Source organism: Petromyzon marinus, chromosome 17 (assembly GCF_048934315.1).
Source record: "Petromyzon marinus isolate PM22_M1 ecotype Great Lakes invasive population chromosome 17, UKy_Petmar_22M1.pri1.0, whole genome shotgun sequence".
Lineage (NCBI taxonomy): Eukaryota > Metazoa > Chordata > Hyperoartia > Petromyzontiformes > Petromyzontidae > Petromyzon > Petromyzon marinus.
In genome coordinates, this window is record NC_133683.1 from 10,230,093 (window position 1) to 10,244,918 (window position 14,826).

At 51.5% G+C, this 14,826-nt stretch overlaps 1 protein-coding gene across 2 annotated transcripts in view; it reads left to right on the top strand.

The window, feature by feature from the left end:
• The window catches only part of LOC116943368 (cytoplasmic dynein 1 heavy chain 1-like), a 159,602-nt gene that overhangs the window by 40,648 nt on the left and 104,128 nt on the right, over positions 1-14,826 (top strand). For both annotated transcript variants that reach the window (XM_032956208.2, XM_076067597.1), the window contains exons 23-33: positions 679-789; positions 1,437-1,646; positions 2,424-2,570; positions 3,429-3,595; positions 4,094-4,267; positions 5,002-5,167; positions 5,806-5,988; positions 6,359-6,610; positions 7,688-7,804; positions 13,091-13,256; positions 14,141-14,241. In XM_032956208.2, the coding sequence (XP_032812099.2) occupies positions 679-789; positions 1,437-1,646; positions 2,424-2,570; positions 3,429-3,595; positions 4,094-4,267; positions 5,002-5,167; positions 5,806-5,988; positions 6,359-6,610; positions 7,688-7,804; positions 13,091-13,256; positions 14,141-14,241 (1,794 nt within the window). The remainder of the gene's footprint in view (positions 1-678; positions 790-1,436; positions 1,647-2,423; positions 2,571-3,428; positions 3,596-4,093; positions 4,268-5,001; positions 5,168-5,805; positions 5,989-6,358; positions 6,611-7,687; positions 7,805-13,090; positions 13,257-14,140; positions 14,242-14,826) is intronic.

Consider the following 14,826-nt stretch of genomic DNA (forward strand, 5'->3'; position numbering starts at 1 on the left):
AACACCGGCGGTGTTGGTGACGGTGGCGGTGAGGGGGCGGGGGCTGTGCCCCCCGGAATCGTACCCCCCACCATCGTCACGGCGCCATACGACGATGAGACGCTGCTCCGTGCTTCCTTGGTGTTTAGAGCGTCCAGGGTAACACCGCACCCCCCCTCGCCGGCGTGTGTTGGCGCATCAAAGCCAAGTGATTTCCTGCTCACGTGAGCGGTGCTCATATCCCATCTACAGTGCTGGGGCAGTGATGGAAAGTCCATATGCCTATGGCGGCGTGCTCGTCTATCCATAGCACAGGACGAGGCATCTCTGTAACTGTGTGTCTCTGTGCGTGTGACCGTGTGTCTCTGTGCGTGTGACCGTGCGTCTCTGTGCGTGTGACCGTGTGTCTCTGTGCGTGTGACCGTGCGTCTCTGTGCGTGTGACCGTGTGTCTCTGTGCGTGTGACCGTGTGTCTCTGTGCGTGTGACCGTGTGTCTCTGTGCGTGTGACCGTGTGTCTCTGTGCGTGTGACCGTGCGTCTCTGTGCGTGTGACCGTGCGTCTCTGTGCGTGTGACCGTGCGTTTCTGTGCGTGTGACCGTGTGTCTCTGTGCGTGTGACCGTGCGTCTCTGTGCGTGTGACCGTGCGTCTCTGTGCGTGTGACCGTGCGTCTCCGTGCACGTGACTGTGGGTGAACAGCTGCGGCAGAGCCTGGACGGTCTGGTGAACCAGCTGAAGAACTTCCCCGCGCGCCTGCGCCAGTACGCGTCCTACGAGCACGTGCTCAAGCTGCTCAAGAGCTACCTCAAGGTGACCCCCCCCCCCGCCCAGCGACGCGGAGACATCCCTCAGCCCAGCCACTCACTCCGATCGCCGCGTCACTGCAGCTGTGTGGCCCTGCGTGATATCACTTTGCTGCGGCGTCACTTCCGGTGACGGCGCTTCCGTTACGAAATCGTTGGATTCCTGATCGAGCCGGTCGATTCGTTCTTTTTGTTCATTTGGCACCAGTGGGGGGGGGGGGGTAGTGGGGGTCAGAAGTGCGTGGGGCAAGAGAGTTGGGGTTTTGGGTGGGGCAGTTTGCCCTCGGCCTCAGACAGGGTCCAGGAGGCCTCTGTCTGAGGCCGAGTCGACAATAGGTAGCCCCAGGAGCAGTTCAAACATTCCCCACTACAGTTGGTCGTCTGCAGTACGTTAACTACCACACTACCGATCCGTACACAGACACACACACAAAGACAAAGGTCCCCCGTTTAGCCTCAACGGGCTGTTGAACCGTGTGCTGTTAGCGAGTGGCAGCTGCGAGGGCCGGCGCCGTGGCACACGAGGGGGTGGCTGGCCAGCAACCACGGCCCGGCCGCCCCCGTCTCCCGAGCGGCGACGTCCACCGCGCACCGCACCCGGGCGCACGCACGCACACGACCCAACGTGCCCCTCGGGCCCGCGATGCGCCGCAGGTGAACATGCTGGTGATCGACCTCAAGTCGGAGGCGCTGAAGGACCGCCACTGGAAGCAGCTGATGAAGCGGCTGCGCGTGAGCTGGGTGCTGTCGGAGCTCACGCTGGGCCACATCTGGGACGTGGACCTGCAGAAGAACGAGGCCGTGGTGAAGGACGTGCTGCTCGTGGCGCAGGGGGAGATGGCGCTCGAGGAGTTCCTCAAGCAGGTGCGGGAGAGGCACGCCCGGAGGCGGGTCACACGTGCCCCGCACGTGCCCCGCATGCCCCGTCGTCCGGGGAGAGCCGCTCGCCGTCGCAGAAGGGCCCTGCGTTAGGATGGTTGGCCCCCTCCTGTTTGGGTAATTTGGGAGAAAACACGCGAGTCACGTGTTCAGGGGAACGGCAGTTGGAGGTCCGCACGGATGGGCTCATAAACACACTTTGCTGGGCTGCCAATCTCCTGATCGCTACACAGGCCACAGTATTGGCAGGTACTGTCCTAAGTGGGGGGGGGCGGTGGGGGGCTCACGTGGGGGTCGTGTTAGGAGGGAGACGTGGAAAGTTGGATGCTGCTGGGCATCCAACTGCCACACCCTGCAGGCATCACTGGTTATGTCGGGCCAGACCCTCCCCCGTCACCCATCACCCGGGCAATCACATTGCCGTTCAGTGGTGATGTCATCTCGATATCATCGGTGGTCATTCGCCCTCAGGTGGTCCTCACGGGCGCAATGCCTGGTCTGGGCATGCTGGCTCGGGCTGAAGTGACCCCAGTGCTTCTGCAGTTATGCACGCTCACCCGTTCACTCGCTCAGTCACTCACCCCATGCATTCTGTCGCTCGCTCTCTCACTGGCTCGTTCAGTCGCCCACCCGCTAACTCACCCACTCGGTCACCCACCTACTGACTTACTTGCTCACTCGCTCACTTCCTCACTCGCTCAACCGCTCGCTCGCCCGCCCACCAACTTCCTTGCGCGTTCACCCACCGTCTCCCCCCGTCAGATCCGTGAGCTGTGGAGCGCCTACGAGCTGGACATGGTGAACTACCAGAACAAGTGCCGGCTCATCCGCGGCTGGGACGACCTCTTCAACCGTGTCAAGGAGCACATTAACAGCGTGTCGGCCATGAAGCTCTCCCCCTACTACAAGGTGAGGGCAGCCCCCCCCCCCTCGCCGACTGCCACACCCCTCCACAAAACCGGAGTGGCGACGACGCCGCCGCTGCCGCCCTCTGCATTTCCGGGAAAAGCCTCACTGAGCCCCGAGGCTCCTTTCCAGGAGGGTCCTGCCCGGCTGGGACGTTCGGTCCATTCCACCAACGAGGGCTTTTGGCACACACCTGTTGATTGATAAATACATCACATGTGATACAAAGACAATGATCGCCAGTATAGCCTTATAACAGACTGTTGGAGCAAGTGCTGTTTGCAGTGAGTAGCACCTACGAAGGCCGGCACGGCACACGAGGGGGTGGGTGGGCGGGCAGCACCACGCACAGCCGCCTTTGCCACACATGATACACACACACACACGAACCCTGCCAGCACGCCTCCCGTCCGCACTGAAGCTGTGGAGAGAACTCGGTCACTGTCGCGGACGACGTCACTGCCATCTCTTGAGCTGTCGGCCCCACGCAGTGAGTGGCCCTGGTGCTCGTCATCACGTGACAACGCAGGCCTCGCCAGCCCGGGTGCTTTTGGGCCCTCCACCCCCAGGGGCGACGGAGCGGATCGAGGGACGCCCTGCGCAGCACGCGGTGGTTTGGGGAAGAGTTGAGCACGACGCCGGTTGTGGCAGAGGGCCCGAGTAGAGGGGGCGTGGTGACGGACAGTAGCGACCTTTGACCCGAGTTGGATAAACATCGCTGATATAGGACCACAGAGCTCGGGCAATTCTTAGCGCCGGGTCTGGCCGCCTTCCCGCTTGCCTGTGGTTTCCCGCGCCTCTGAATCGTCTCTCCTGTGCGTGTTTCCAAACGACGACAATGGTGTCAATGTGGACGCGCAGGTGTTTGAGGAGGACGCGTTGAGCTGGGAGGACAAGCTGAACCGCATCCTGGCGCTGTTCGACGTGTGGATCGACGTGCAGCGCCGCTGGGTCTACCTGGAGGGCATCTTCACGGGCAGCGCCGACATCAAGCACCTGCTGCCCGTCGAGACGGGCCGCTTCCAGAGGTGGCGCGCTCGCACGCATGCACGAGTGTGTTTTTGTGTGTGCGTGTGTGCGTGTGTGTGCGCGTGTGTGCGTGTGTGCGTGTGTGTTTTGTGTGAGTGGGAAGCGGTGGCGAACCCGGTGACCCGAGTTCGATTCCCAGTCACAGTGCTGGGCAGGCAAAAGCAGCCGGATGTGGTGCTGACCACCCCCTCTTGTACCGTGCCGGTTTTCAGAGGCGTTCGCTAACAGCACTTGCCCCATCGGTCTGTTAGAGGCTATACAGGCAATCTTTGTTTTGTGCATTTGTATGTGCGTGCACGCGTGTATCCCTGTGCGTTTGTCATTATTATCGCACAACTGGCAACAAAGAGGGCGATCCTGGGACAATCAGGGCACGAGGCCACACGAAGCATCACGTTGACACCGCCACCCACGGCTGGCGCCGTTGCTCCGTCGTCAGCGCTGAGCGCGACCGTCTGTCCGTCTGTCCGTCTGTCCGTCTGTCCCTCGCCCCGCAGCATCAGCACGGAGTTCCTGGCGCTCATGAAGAAGGTGTCCAAGTCTCCGCTCGTCATGGACGTGCTCAACATCCCCGGCGTGCAGCGCTCGCTCGAGAGGCTCGCCGATCTCCTCGGCAAGATCCAGAAGGCGCTGGGGGAGTACCTGGAGCGGGAGCGATCCTCATTCCCCCGGCGAGTCCTGCAGCCCCGCCCCATCGTCCACACTCCACACTCCGTGTTCCATTTAACACACTCCGTGTTTCACACTCCACGCTCCGTGTTTCATACTCCATAATCCACACACCGTACTCCACATTCCACACTCTGTATTCCACACTCCATGCTCCGTACTCCTTGCTCCGTACCCGGAGTATTTATTTGTAGCTGGTGGTAAGATGTTTGGTTTGAACCGAGCTGGCAAAAATTCGAGTAACACAACGAAGGTGTGGCCACGTCGTTGACATGGCCCGACTCAAAGCCCCATGATGACTCACAAACACCGGCTGCAAGACCCTGCTTCGTGATAAAGTTCACCGATTCGATGAGTCGTTCAACACAGCCATGAATAACCGAGCGAGCGAGGGGGCGAGTGAGCCAGTGAGCGGGCGGGCGAGTAAGCGAGTGAGCGAGCAGGTGGGTGAGTGACTGGGTGAGCGAGCATGCTGATGAGTGAGTGGGCAGGTGAGAGGGAAATTGAGCGGGCGAGTGGGCAAGTGAGTGGGCGAGTGAGCGGACGGGCGAGCGAGTGGGAGAACGAGTGAGTGGGTAGGCGAGTGGGTGAGTGGGCGAGTGAGTGGGCGAGCAAGTGAGGGGCAGGCGGGCGAGCGGGTGAGCGGGTGAGCGAGCGGGCGATCGTGAGAGTTGCGCCCACACGGGGGCCCCCACCGTTCCCTAACCCGCGCGAGCCGCCCCTCGCCGTGCCGCAGGTTTTACTTCGTGGGCGACGAGGACCTCCTGGAGATTATTGGCAACAGCAAGAACGTGGCCAAGCTGCAGAAGCACTTCAAGAAGATGTTCGCCGGCGTTTCCAGCATCATCCTCAACGAAGACAGCTCCGTGGTGCTGGGGGTGGCGTCGCGCGAGGGGGAGGAGGTACGTCCGGCGGTGCCGCGGGGTGCCGAGTGGGGTCCGTCACCTCGGTGTGAAGTAGACCTTAGAAGAAGAAGAAGATCTGGCGGAAGATGGAAGCACTGCACGTGACCGCGCGGTCCTGCGTTGGTGCATTATGATCGTGGCTACAAAAAGCTGCCCCTACACGTTAAACAATTGGCCTCCCTTTCAAAATTTTTTCGTTGTTCCCTTGAAGCGCTCGCCGATATCCCCTCAGCTCACCCCAACTCCGCTTCCCTTCCCCATCACTGACTCCATCCTTCTTCCCAACTTGCCGACCCATTCATCGCGCCTCCGATTAGCGCGGTTGGCTACGTGCGGTGCGAAAGAAGTTCAACGCACACGTACATACAGCACACTCATCGCTCGCCACTCATTGTCGCTTGCAGCATCATCATCGCCACATTCACGCGCTACCATCCTTCTCGTCGACGCATCTCATCTCGCCGCACTGTTCCGCCGCACAAATTTGCTAATTCCTTGTTCGGCCGTCGGGGCGCTCTCCGATTTGAAATAAAACAATGAGAGAGACCGGGCGTCCTGGACTCGCGACAGCAAAGAGACTGCGGCGATTCTGTCGATCGGTTTGCGTTTCCATCTGGGCCGCCGCGCCCCGCCAGGTGCTGTACAAGACGCCGGTGTCCATCGCGGAGCACCCCAAGATCAACGAGTGGCTAACGCTGGTGGAGCGCGAGATGAGGGTCACCCTGGCGCGGCTGCTCGCCGACTCCATCGCCGACACGCACGCCTTCGGGGGCTGCGTCGATCCCGGCGCCTACCTCCAGTGGATCGACAAGTACCAGGTGCTGCGTCGGGCGCCGTGATAACCTCTCCGGCGGGTCTCCTGCCGCCCGGGCTGTCGATGGACGACGCTAGAACCGCGCGCACAGTAGATCCCGTTTCGACTCGCCCGTTGTGGATTTCTTTGTTGTTTGCAGTCTGTCAGGCATCCCCCCATAACCAGAATCAGAATATTTATTTGTACTGAAGCGAATCCGATGAGCTATGAAGCTCTTTTGAACAGATGTCCAGTAGGAAGCCTCCTCTCCACCCAATAACTGTCCTGCTGCTTTTACTCTTCACCCTACTCCACTTCACTCGGGATGATCGTGTCCCCACCGCCTGGGCCTTTGCGATTCTCCGCTTTCCCCTTCTCTGACCCCCGGCCCCCAGGCGCAGCTGGTGGTGCTGTCGGCACAGATCTCGTGGTCGGAGAGCGTGGAGGCGGCGCTGGCCTCGGTGGCGGCGGCGTCGGGGCGGCCGGCCCTCGAGGGGGACGGCCGCTCCGACGAGGACGAGGCCGGCGCGGCGGCCGCAGCGGCGCTGGGCGGCGTCCTCGCCTCGGTGGAGGCGACGCTCACCGTGCTCGCCGACTCCGTGCTGCTCGAGCAGCCGGCGCTGCGGCGCAGGAAGCTGGAGCACCTGGTGGGTGCCGTGGTGGGGTGGGGGGGGGGGCGATAACACGCGGAAGTCTTCGGTCTCTGTGACCGGTGTTGCCGTGGCATAGCGTGGTCGGCATGGCCGCTCGGTACGTACCGTATGTTGAGCTTCGTTCACGCCGTACGCAGCCAACCGTGCTAATCGGTGCAAGGTGTTAATCGCCCGCCCCCCCTCGGTGTCCCACCGCGGTGCCGTCACGTCTCCACGTGCGGCCGTGGTGTCACGTGAGCAGGTCACGTGCACGCACACCCATCAATCGCGGCCGCCTGGCCGCATTAACCCGACGTTGCCGCCTCTCCCGAGTCCCACCGATCCCCCGCCGGCCCTGCCACTGCCCCCGCTGCCAGGCCTCCCAGACGACCGCAAGCGGTCGCTCGCCGCCACCTTCCCTGCTCCCTCTACGTGAAACCTCCTGCCCGCGTGCAGTTACGCCGCCCCCACACTCTGGACTAGCTCCGCGGTGTCATTGCGGATATTTCGCTCATTCCGTATTTATTTTCCTCAGGAATGTTTTTTGTGTCACGGATTTGTTGTTGTTTTTAACGATTGTTTTTACTCTGCGGTGAAGTATTTTGTGTTTTTACTTTTCCGTGTTTGCACCCCAGCTCCTACCTTCGCAGCCGGTTGCGCCACCCTGATGAGTCTGTCGCTGGTTCCCGGCGAGACGTGTGAATGATACCCTCGGGATCTGCCGAATCGGAATGTACTCAACATCGTGACTTTACCGAAAGAACCAAGAATAAGAATTGTTCCCCTTTGTTAGAAACCATCGGCGCCGCGTCATGCGAATTGCACTCCGTTTTACAACGTGTTTCCTGATTATAACTGTGATGAGGTATTATTATTATTTATTAATGTCATCCTTCACACGTAGATAAATGACTTGGGTTTGTCACTGTACACTGAACGCAAAGACGGGGCAGATGGCTCCGTCTCCTCTATCTACACGTGACGTACCACTTACTCGCCCTCTCCCGCTCCCTGCCTTTCTCCCTCTTGCCCCTCCCTCTCTCTCCTGCTCGCTCCCGCTATTCCGCACGATGTCGACGTCCCTGGCCGTAGATCACCGAGCTGGTTCACCAGAGGGACGTGACGAGGGCGCTTGCGCGGAACAAGGTCTCCCACCCCAAGTGCTTCGAGTGGCTCTCCCAGATGCGCTTCAGCTTCGACCCCAAGCAGGTGCGATCGACCCCACGGTCACGCGGGGTCGCGTGGGGTCGCGTGGAGTCACGTGGGGTCGTGCGGGGTCACGTGGGGTCACTCGAGGTCCCACGGGTTCACACGGGGTCATGCAAGGTCGCCGGGGCGACGATCAGCAGCATTGCTCCGTCACGTGATCTTCAGTTTGTTCCGTTTTGTTTCTGGTTTTGTTCTCTGTCTAATTTGTCATTTGGTAGTGATGCTGCTGTGGTTGCTGGGCTGGCGGTGGTGCGCAAGCGCATTGAACAAAAACAATTCAATGCTATGAAGAAGGGCCATTGCCCGAAACGTCACCTATTATGCTTTTTTTATTAAAGCCACACTTTTATTGTTTTATTTTTAATATAATCGATACTTATGTGATATCCAGCAAGCTGGTTCACCTGAGTAAACAAACATTACCATATTCATATAATATAACTATTTTATAATCATATTCACATAATATAACTATTATATACTCATATTCATATACTATAACTATTATATAATCATATTCATATAATATAACTATTATATAATCATATTCATATACTATAACTATTATATAATCATATTCATATAATTTAACTATTATATAATCATATTCATATACTATATATTATATAATCATATTCATATAATAAAACTATTATATAATCATATTCATATAAGATAACTATTATATAATCATCTAATATATAAACCTATTATATAATCATATTCATATAACATATATATTATAATCATATTCATATAATATAACATTATATAATCATATTCATATAATAAAACTTATATAATCATATTCATATAATATATCTATTATATAATCATAATATAATATAACATTATATAATCATATTCATATAATAAAACTATTATATAATCATATTCATATAATATAACGATTATATAATCATATTCATGTAATATTACTATTATATAATCATATTCATGTAATATTACTATTATATAATCATATTCATGTATTATTACTATTATATAGTCATATTAATGTAATATTACTATTATATAATCATATTCATGTAATATTACTATTATATAATCATATTCATGTAATATTACTAATAAATGAATATGATTATGCTTGTTTACCCATTGGATTGTCTCAGGACTCTTTCACGACGGTCTTGCGAGGTTTTTCTGAGTCGGGCGCAATGTTATTGCTGCTTGTGGTCCCAAATGAATAATTTGCGGGTGATCTTTAAGCATTGGGGTGTTTGGTCAACGCCAGTTACATTGTAACAGTTACATTGTCACAGTTACATTGTCACAGTTACATTGTCACAGTTACATTGTTACAGTTATATTGTTACAGTTACATTGTAACAGTTGCCATGTAACAGTTACATTGTAACAGTTGCCTTGTCACAGTTTAATTGTAACAGTTACATTGTTACAGTTATATTGTTACAGTTACATTGTCACAGTTACATTGTTACAGTTACATTGTCACAGTTATATTGTAACAGTTGCCTTGTCACATTTACATTGTTACAGTTACATTGTCACATTTACATTGTTACAGTTACATTGTCACATTTACATTGTCAAAGTTACATTGTCACAGTTACATTGTAACAGTTACATTGTCACAGTTGCATTGTCACAGTTACATTGTCACAGTTACATTGTCACAGTTACATTGTCACAGTTACATTGTCACAGTTACATTGTACCAGTTACATTGTTACAGTTACATTGTAACAGTTACATTGTCACAGTTACATTGTCACAGTTGCCTTGTAACAGTTACATTGTCCCAGTTGCATTGTCCCAGTTACATTGTAACCGTTACATTGTCACAGTTACATTGTCCCAGTTACATTGTCACAGTTACATTGTCACAGTTACATTGTCACAGTTACATTGTTATAGTTACATTGTAACAGTTGCCTTGTCACAGTTACATTGTCACAGTTACATTGTCACATTTACATTGTCACAGTTACATTGTCACAGTTACATTGTCACAGTTACATTGTCACAGCTACATTGTAACAGTTACATTGTCACAGTTACATTGTCACATTTACATTGTCCCAGTTACTTTGTCACAGTTACATTGTCACAGTTACATTGTACCAGTTACATTGTAACAGTTACATTGTAACAGTTGCCTTGTCACATTTACATTGTTACAGTTACATTGTCACATTTACATTGTTACAGTTACATTGTCTCATTTACATTGTCAAAGTTACATTGTCACAGTTACATTGTAACAGTTACATTGTAACAGTTACATTGTCAAAGTTACATTGTCACAGTTACATTGTCACAGTTACATTGTCACAGTTACATTGTCACAGTTACATTGTCACAGTTACATTGTACCAGTTACATTGTTACAGTTACATTGTCACAGTTACATTGTAACAGTTGCCTTGTAACAGTTACATTGTCACAGTTACATTGTCACAGTTGCCTTGTAACAGTTACATTGTCCCATTTGCATTGTCCCAGTTACATTGTAACCGGTACATTGTCACAGTTACATTGTCCCAGTTACATTGTCACAGTTACATTGTCACAGTTACATTGTACCAGTTACATTGTAACAGTTACATTGTAACAGTTGCCTTGTCACATTTACATTGTTACAGTTACATTGTCACATTTACATTGTTACAGTTACATTGTCTCATTTACATTGTCAAAGTTACATTGTCACAGTTACATTGTAACAGTTACATTGTAACAGTTACATTGTCAAAGTTACATTGTCACAGTCACATTGTCACAGTTACATTGTCACAGTTACATTGTCACAGTTACATTGTCACAGTTACATTGTACCAGTTACATTGTTACAGTTACATTGTCACAGTTACATTGTAACAGTTGCCTTGTAACAGTTACATTGTCACAGTTACATTGTAACAGTTGCCTTGTAACAGTTACATTGTCACAGTTACATTGTCACAGTTGCCTTGTAACAGTTACATTGTCCCATTTGCATTGTCCCAGTTACATTGTAACCGTTACATTGTCACAGTTACATTGTCCCAGTTACATTGTCACAGTTACATTGTCACAGTTACATTGTCACAGTTACATTGTCACATTTACATTGTCACAGTTACATTGTCACAGCTACATTGTAACAGTTACATTGTCACAGTTACATTGTCACATTTACATTGTCCCCGTTACATTGTTATAGTTACATTGTAACAGTTGCCTTGTCACAGTTACATTGTCACAGTTACATTGTCACATCTACATTGTCACAGTTACATTGTCACAGTTACATTGTCACAGTTACATTGTCACAGTTACATTGTCACAGCTACATTGTAACAGTTACATTGTCACAGTTACATTGTCACATTTACATTGTCCCAGTTACATTGTCACAGTTACATTGTAACAGTTACATTGTAACAGTTACATTGTAACAGTTGCCTTGTCACATTTACATTGTCACAGTTACATTGTCACAGTTACATTGTCACAGTTACATTGTAACAGTTACATTGTTACAGTTATATTGTAACAGGTGCCTTGTCACATTTACATTGTCACAGTTACATTGTAACAGTTACATTGTCACAGTTGCATTGTCACAGTTACATTGTCACAGTTACATTGTCACAGTTACATTGTCACAGTCACATTGTCACAGTTACATTGACACATTTACATTGTAACAGTTACATTGTAACAGTTACATTGTAACAGTTACATTGTAACAGTTACATTGTCACAGTTACATTGTAACAGTTACATTGTAACAGTTACATTGTCAAAGTTACATTGTCACAGTTACATTGTCACAGTTACATTGTCACAGTTACATTGTCACAGTTACATTGTCACAGTTACATTGTACCAGTTACATTGTTACAGTTACATTGTCACAGTTACATTGTAACAGTTGCCTTGTAACAGTTACATTGTCACAGTTACATTGTCACAGTTGCCTTGTAACAGTTACATTGTCCCATTTGCATTGTCCCAGTTACATTGTAACCGTTACATTGTCACAGTTACATTGTCCCAGTTACATTGTCACAGTTACATTGTCACAGTTACATTGTCACATTTACATTGTCACAGTTACATTGTCACAGCTACATTGTAACAGTTACATTGTCACAGTTACATTGTCACATTTACATTGTCCCAGTTACATTGTTATAGTTACATTGTAACAGTTGCCTTGTCACAGTTACATTGTCACAGTTACATTGTCACATTTACATTGTCACAGTTACATTGTCACAGTTACATTGTCACAGTTACATTGTCACAGTTACATTGTCACAGCTACATTGTAACAGTTACATTGTCACAGTTACATTATCACATTTACATTGTCCCAGTTACATTGTCACAGTTACATTGTAACAGTTACATTGTAACAGTTACATTGTAACAGTTGCCTTGTCACATTTACATTGTCACAGTTACATTGTCACAGTTACATTGTCACAGTTACATTGTAACAGTTACATTGTTACAGTTATATTGTAACAGGTGCCTTGTCACATTTACATTGTCACAGTTACATTGTCACATTTACATTGTCACAGTTACATTGTAACAGTTACATTGTCACAGTTACATTGTAACAGTTACATTGTCACAGTTGCATTGTCACAGTTACATTGTCACAGTTACATTGTCACAGTTACATTGTCACAGTTACATTGTCACAGTTACATTGTCACAGTTACATTGTCACAGTTACATTGACACATTTACATTGTAACAGTTACATTGTAACAATTGCCTTGTCACAGTTACATTGTAACAGTTACATTGTAACAATTGCCTTGTCACAGTTACATTGTAACAGTTACATTGTAACCATTGCCTTGTCACATTTACATTGTCACAGTTACATTGTCACATTTATATTGTCACAGTTACATTGTCACATTTACATTGTCACAGTTACATTGTTACAGTTACATTGTCACAGTTACATTGTAACAGTTGCATTGTCCCAGTTGCATTGACCCAGTTGCATTGTCCCAGTTACATTGTAACCGTTACAATGTAACTGGTTGTAACCGGTTGTTTTATTGGATTTCCGATTGACCTTTTGTTCCATTTCCTTTGCTCACCTGGCCTCCTTCGTCACACCGTTGCCGTTCCCTCACGCTTGTTCATTTCGTTCCGTCTCGCTCGCGATACCCCTTGAGCTCCCCGCGTGTCTCGCCCATGCTGTCCCGCGCTGCCCCGTCTCCGCCTCGCCCCAATCCCCTCGCAAGCGTCGACCGCGGCTCGACGGACCGCTCTCTCTGCCCGCAGACGGATGTGCTCAAGCAGCTGTCCATTCACATGGCCAACGCCAAGTTCCACTACGGCTTCGAGTACCTGGGCGTGCAGGACAAGCTGGTGCAGACGCCGCTCACCGACCGCTGCTACCTCACCATGACGCAGGCGCTCGAGGCCCGGCTGGGCGGCTCGCCCTTCGGTGAGGGTGCCGGCGGCCCCACGGGCTCCATCGTTTCTTCGGGGGGGGGGGAGTTATAGTGGTGGGGGGGTTATAGAGGTGGGGGGGGAGTTATAGTGGTGGGGGGTGGAGTTATAGAGGTGGGGGGGAGTTATAGAGGTGGGGGGGGAGTTATAGAGGTGGGGGGGGGAGTTATAGAGGTGGGGGGGGGGAGTTATAGAGGTGGGGGGGGGGAGTTATAGTGGTGGGGGCGGAGTTATAGTGGTGGGTGGAGGGAGTTATAGTGGTGGGTGGGGGGAGTTATAGAGGTGGTGGGGGGAGTTATAGAGGTGGGGGGGAGTTATAGTGGTGGTGGGGGGGAGTTATAGTGGTGGGGGGGGAGTTATTGAGGTGGGGGGGAGTTATTGAGGTGGGGGGGGAGTTATAGTGGTGGGGGGGAGTTATAGAGGTAGTGGGGGGGAGTTATAGTGGTGGGGGGGGGGAGTTATAGTGGTGGGGGGGGGCATGATCGGGAGCGACAACAGCGATCTCCACCCGGGGGGATTTATTTCCAGTGGCAGTGAAGTAACATGAATTACGAGACGGAGAGATCCTCTGGGCGGGGATTAGAGTCGGTGATGTTGATGGTGGTGATGGAGCTCCCGGTCATCGTTGTGGAAGAGCTCATTAGTGCAATGGGCCTTAGAAAAGTCTTGAGTTTTAGCCCAACCCAAGTGCATTGCTTTTCAAAGGAACCGCACGGAGGCATCGCGAGGCTTGATCAAGGTATCAGGCCACAGGCCTCTCCCGTAACACGCCCAGCTCCCGCTGGGATGTTAATGTCAGAAACGCAGGCGTGCTGGAAGGGTCTCCCGCGCTGGCGAGCGCTCATCAGGATGACCCTGGTGGCACTTGTGTGGCTTCAGGCCCTGCTGGGACCGGCAAGACAGAGTCCGTGAAGGCTCTGGGCAATCAGCTGGGCCGCTTCGTGCTGGTGTTCAACTGCGACGAGACCTTCGATTTCCAGGTGAGGACGCATTGCGGCTTCATCGCCCAACCCCCCCCCCCCCTTTTCACGAAGCGCCAGGTGGCTCGGGAGGTGGGAGTTGGTAATGGCCGTGTCAAAGCGCCGGGGATTAGCCACCCACAACGACGAGACCGGTTCTCTCGTGGAGCGAGTTGAGCCCGCACGGTCACCGACGACTGCACAGAAACTTAGCTGGCGCCTGCGATCGTGATCGTCAGGTGACGCAACACGCTTGACCGTTGACCCCTGGGGCAGGGGCTCATCGAAGGCGAGACGCACGGGGGGTAGCCTCGTTGGCACCTGATCGAGGCGGTCTCCACCTCGCAGTCTTTGCCATCCACGTGTCCCCTGGCAGGAGGAGAATCGGTGTTGGGGCCGGTATGGCAGCCTGTGTCTGTGGGGAGCGGGAGTGTAGCAGGAGTTAGCGCTACGCTGCGCTTCAAACCTGATGGCCCCGAGTTCCATTCCCGCTCACGGCCAACACCACTGGCGATTATCTGAACCGGTCCTGGGCCTCCCCTAGCCTGACTCAGTCTCAAATGAGTACCTGGTGCGGTGTGTAAAAACAGTGCCACTGGGGAGACA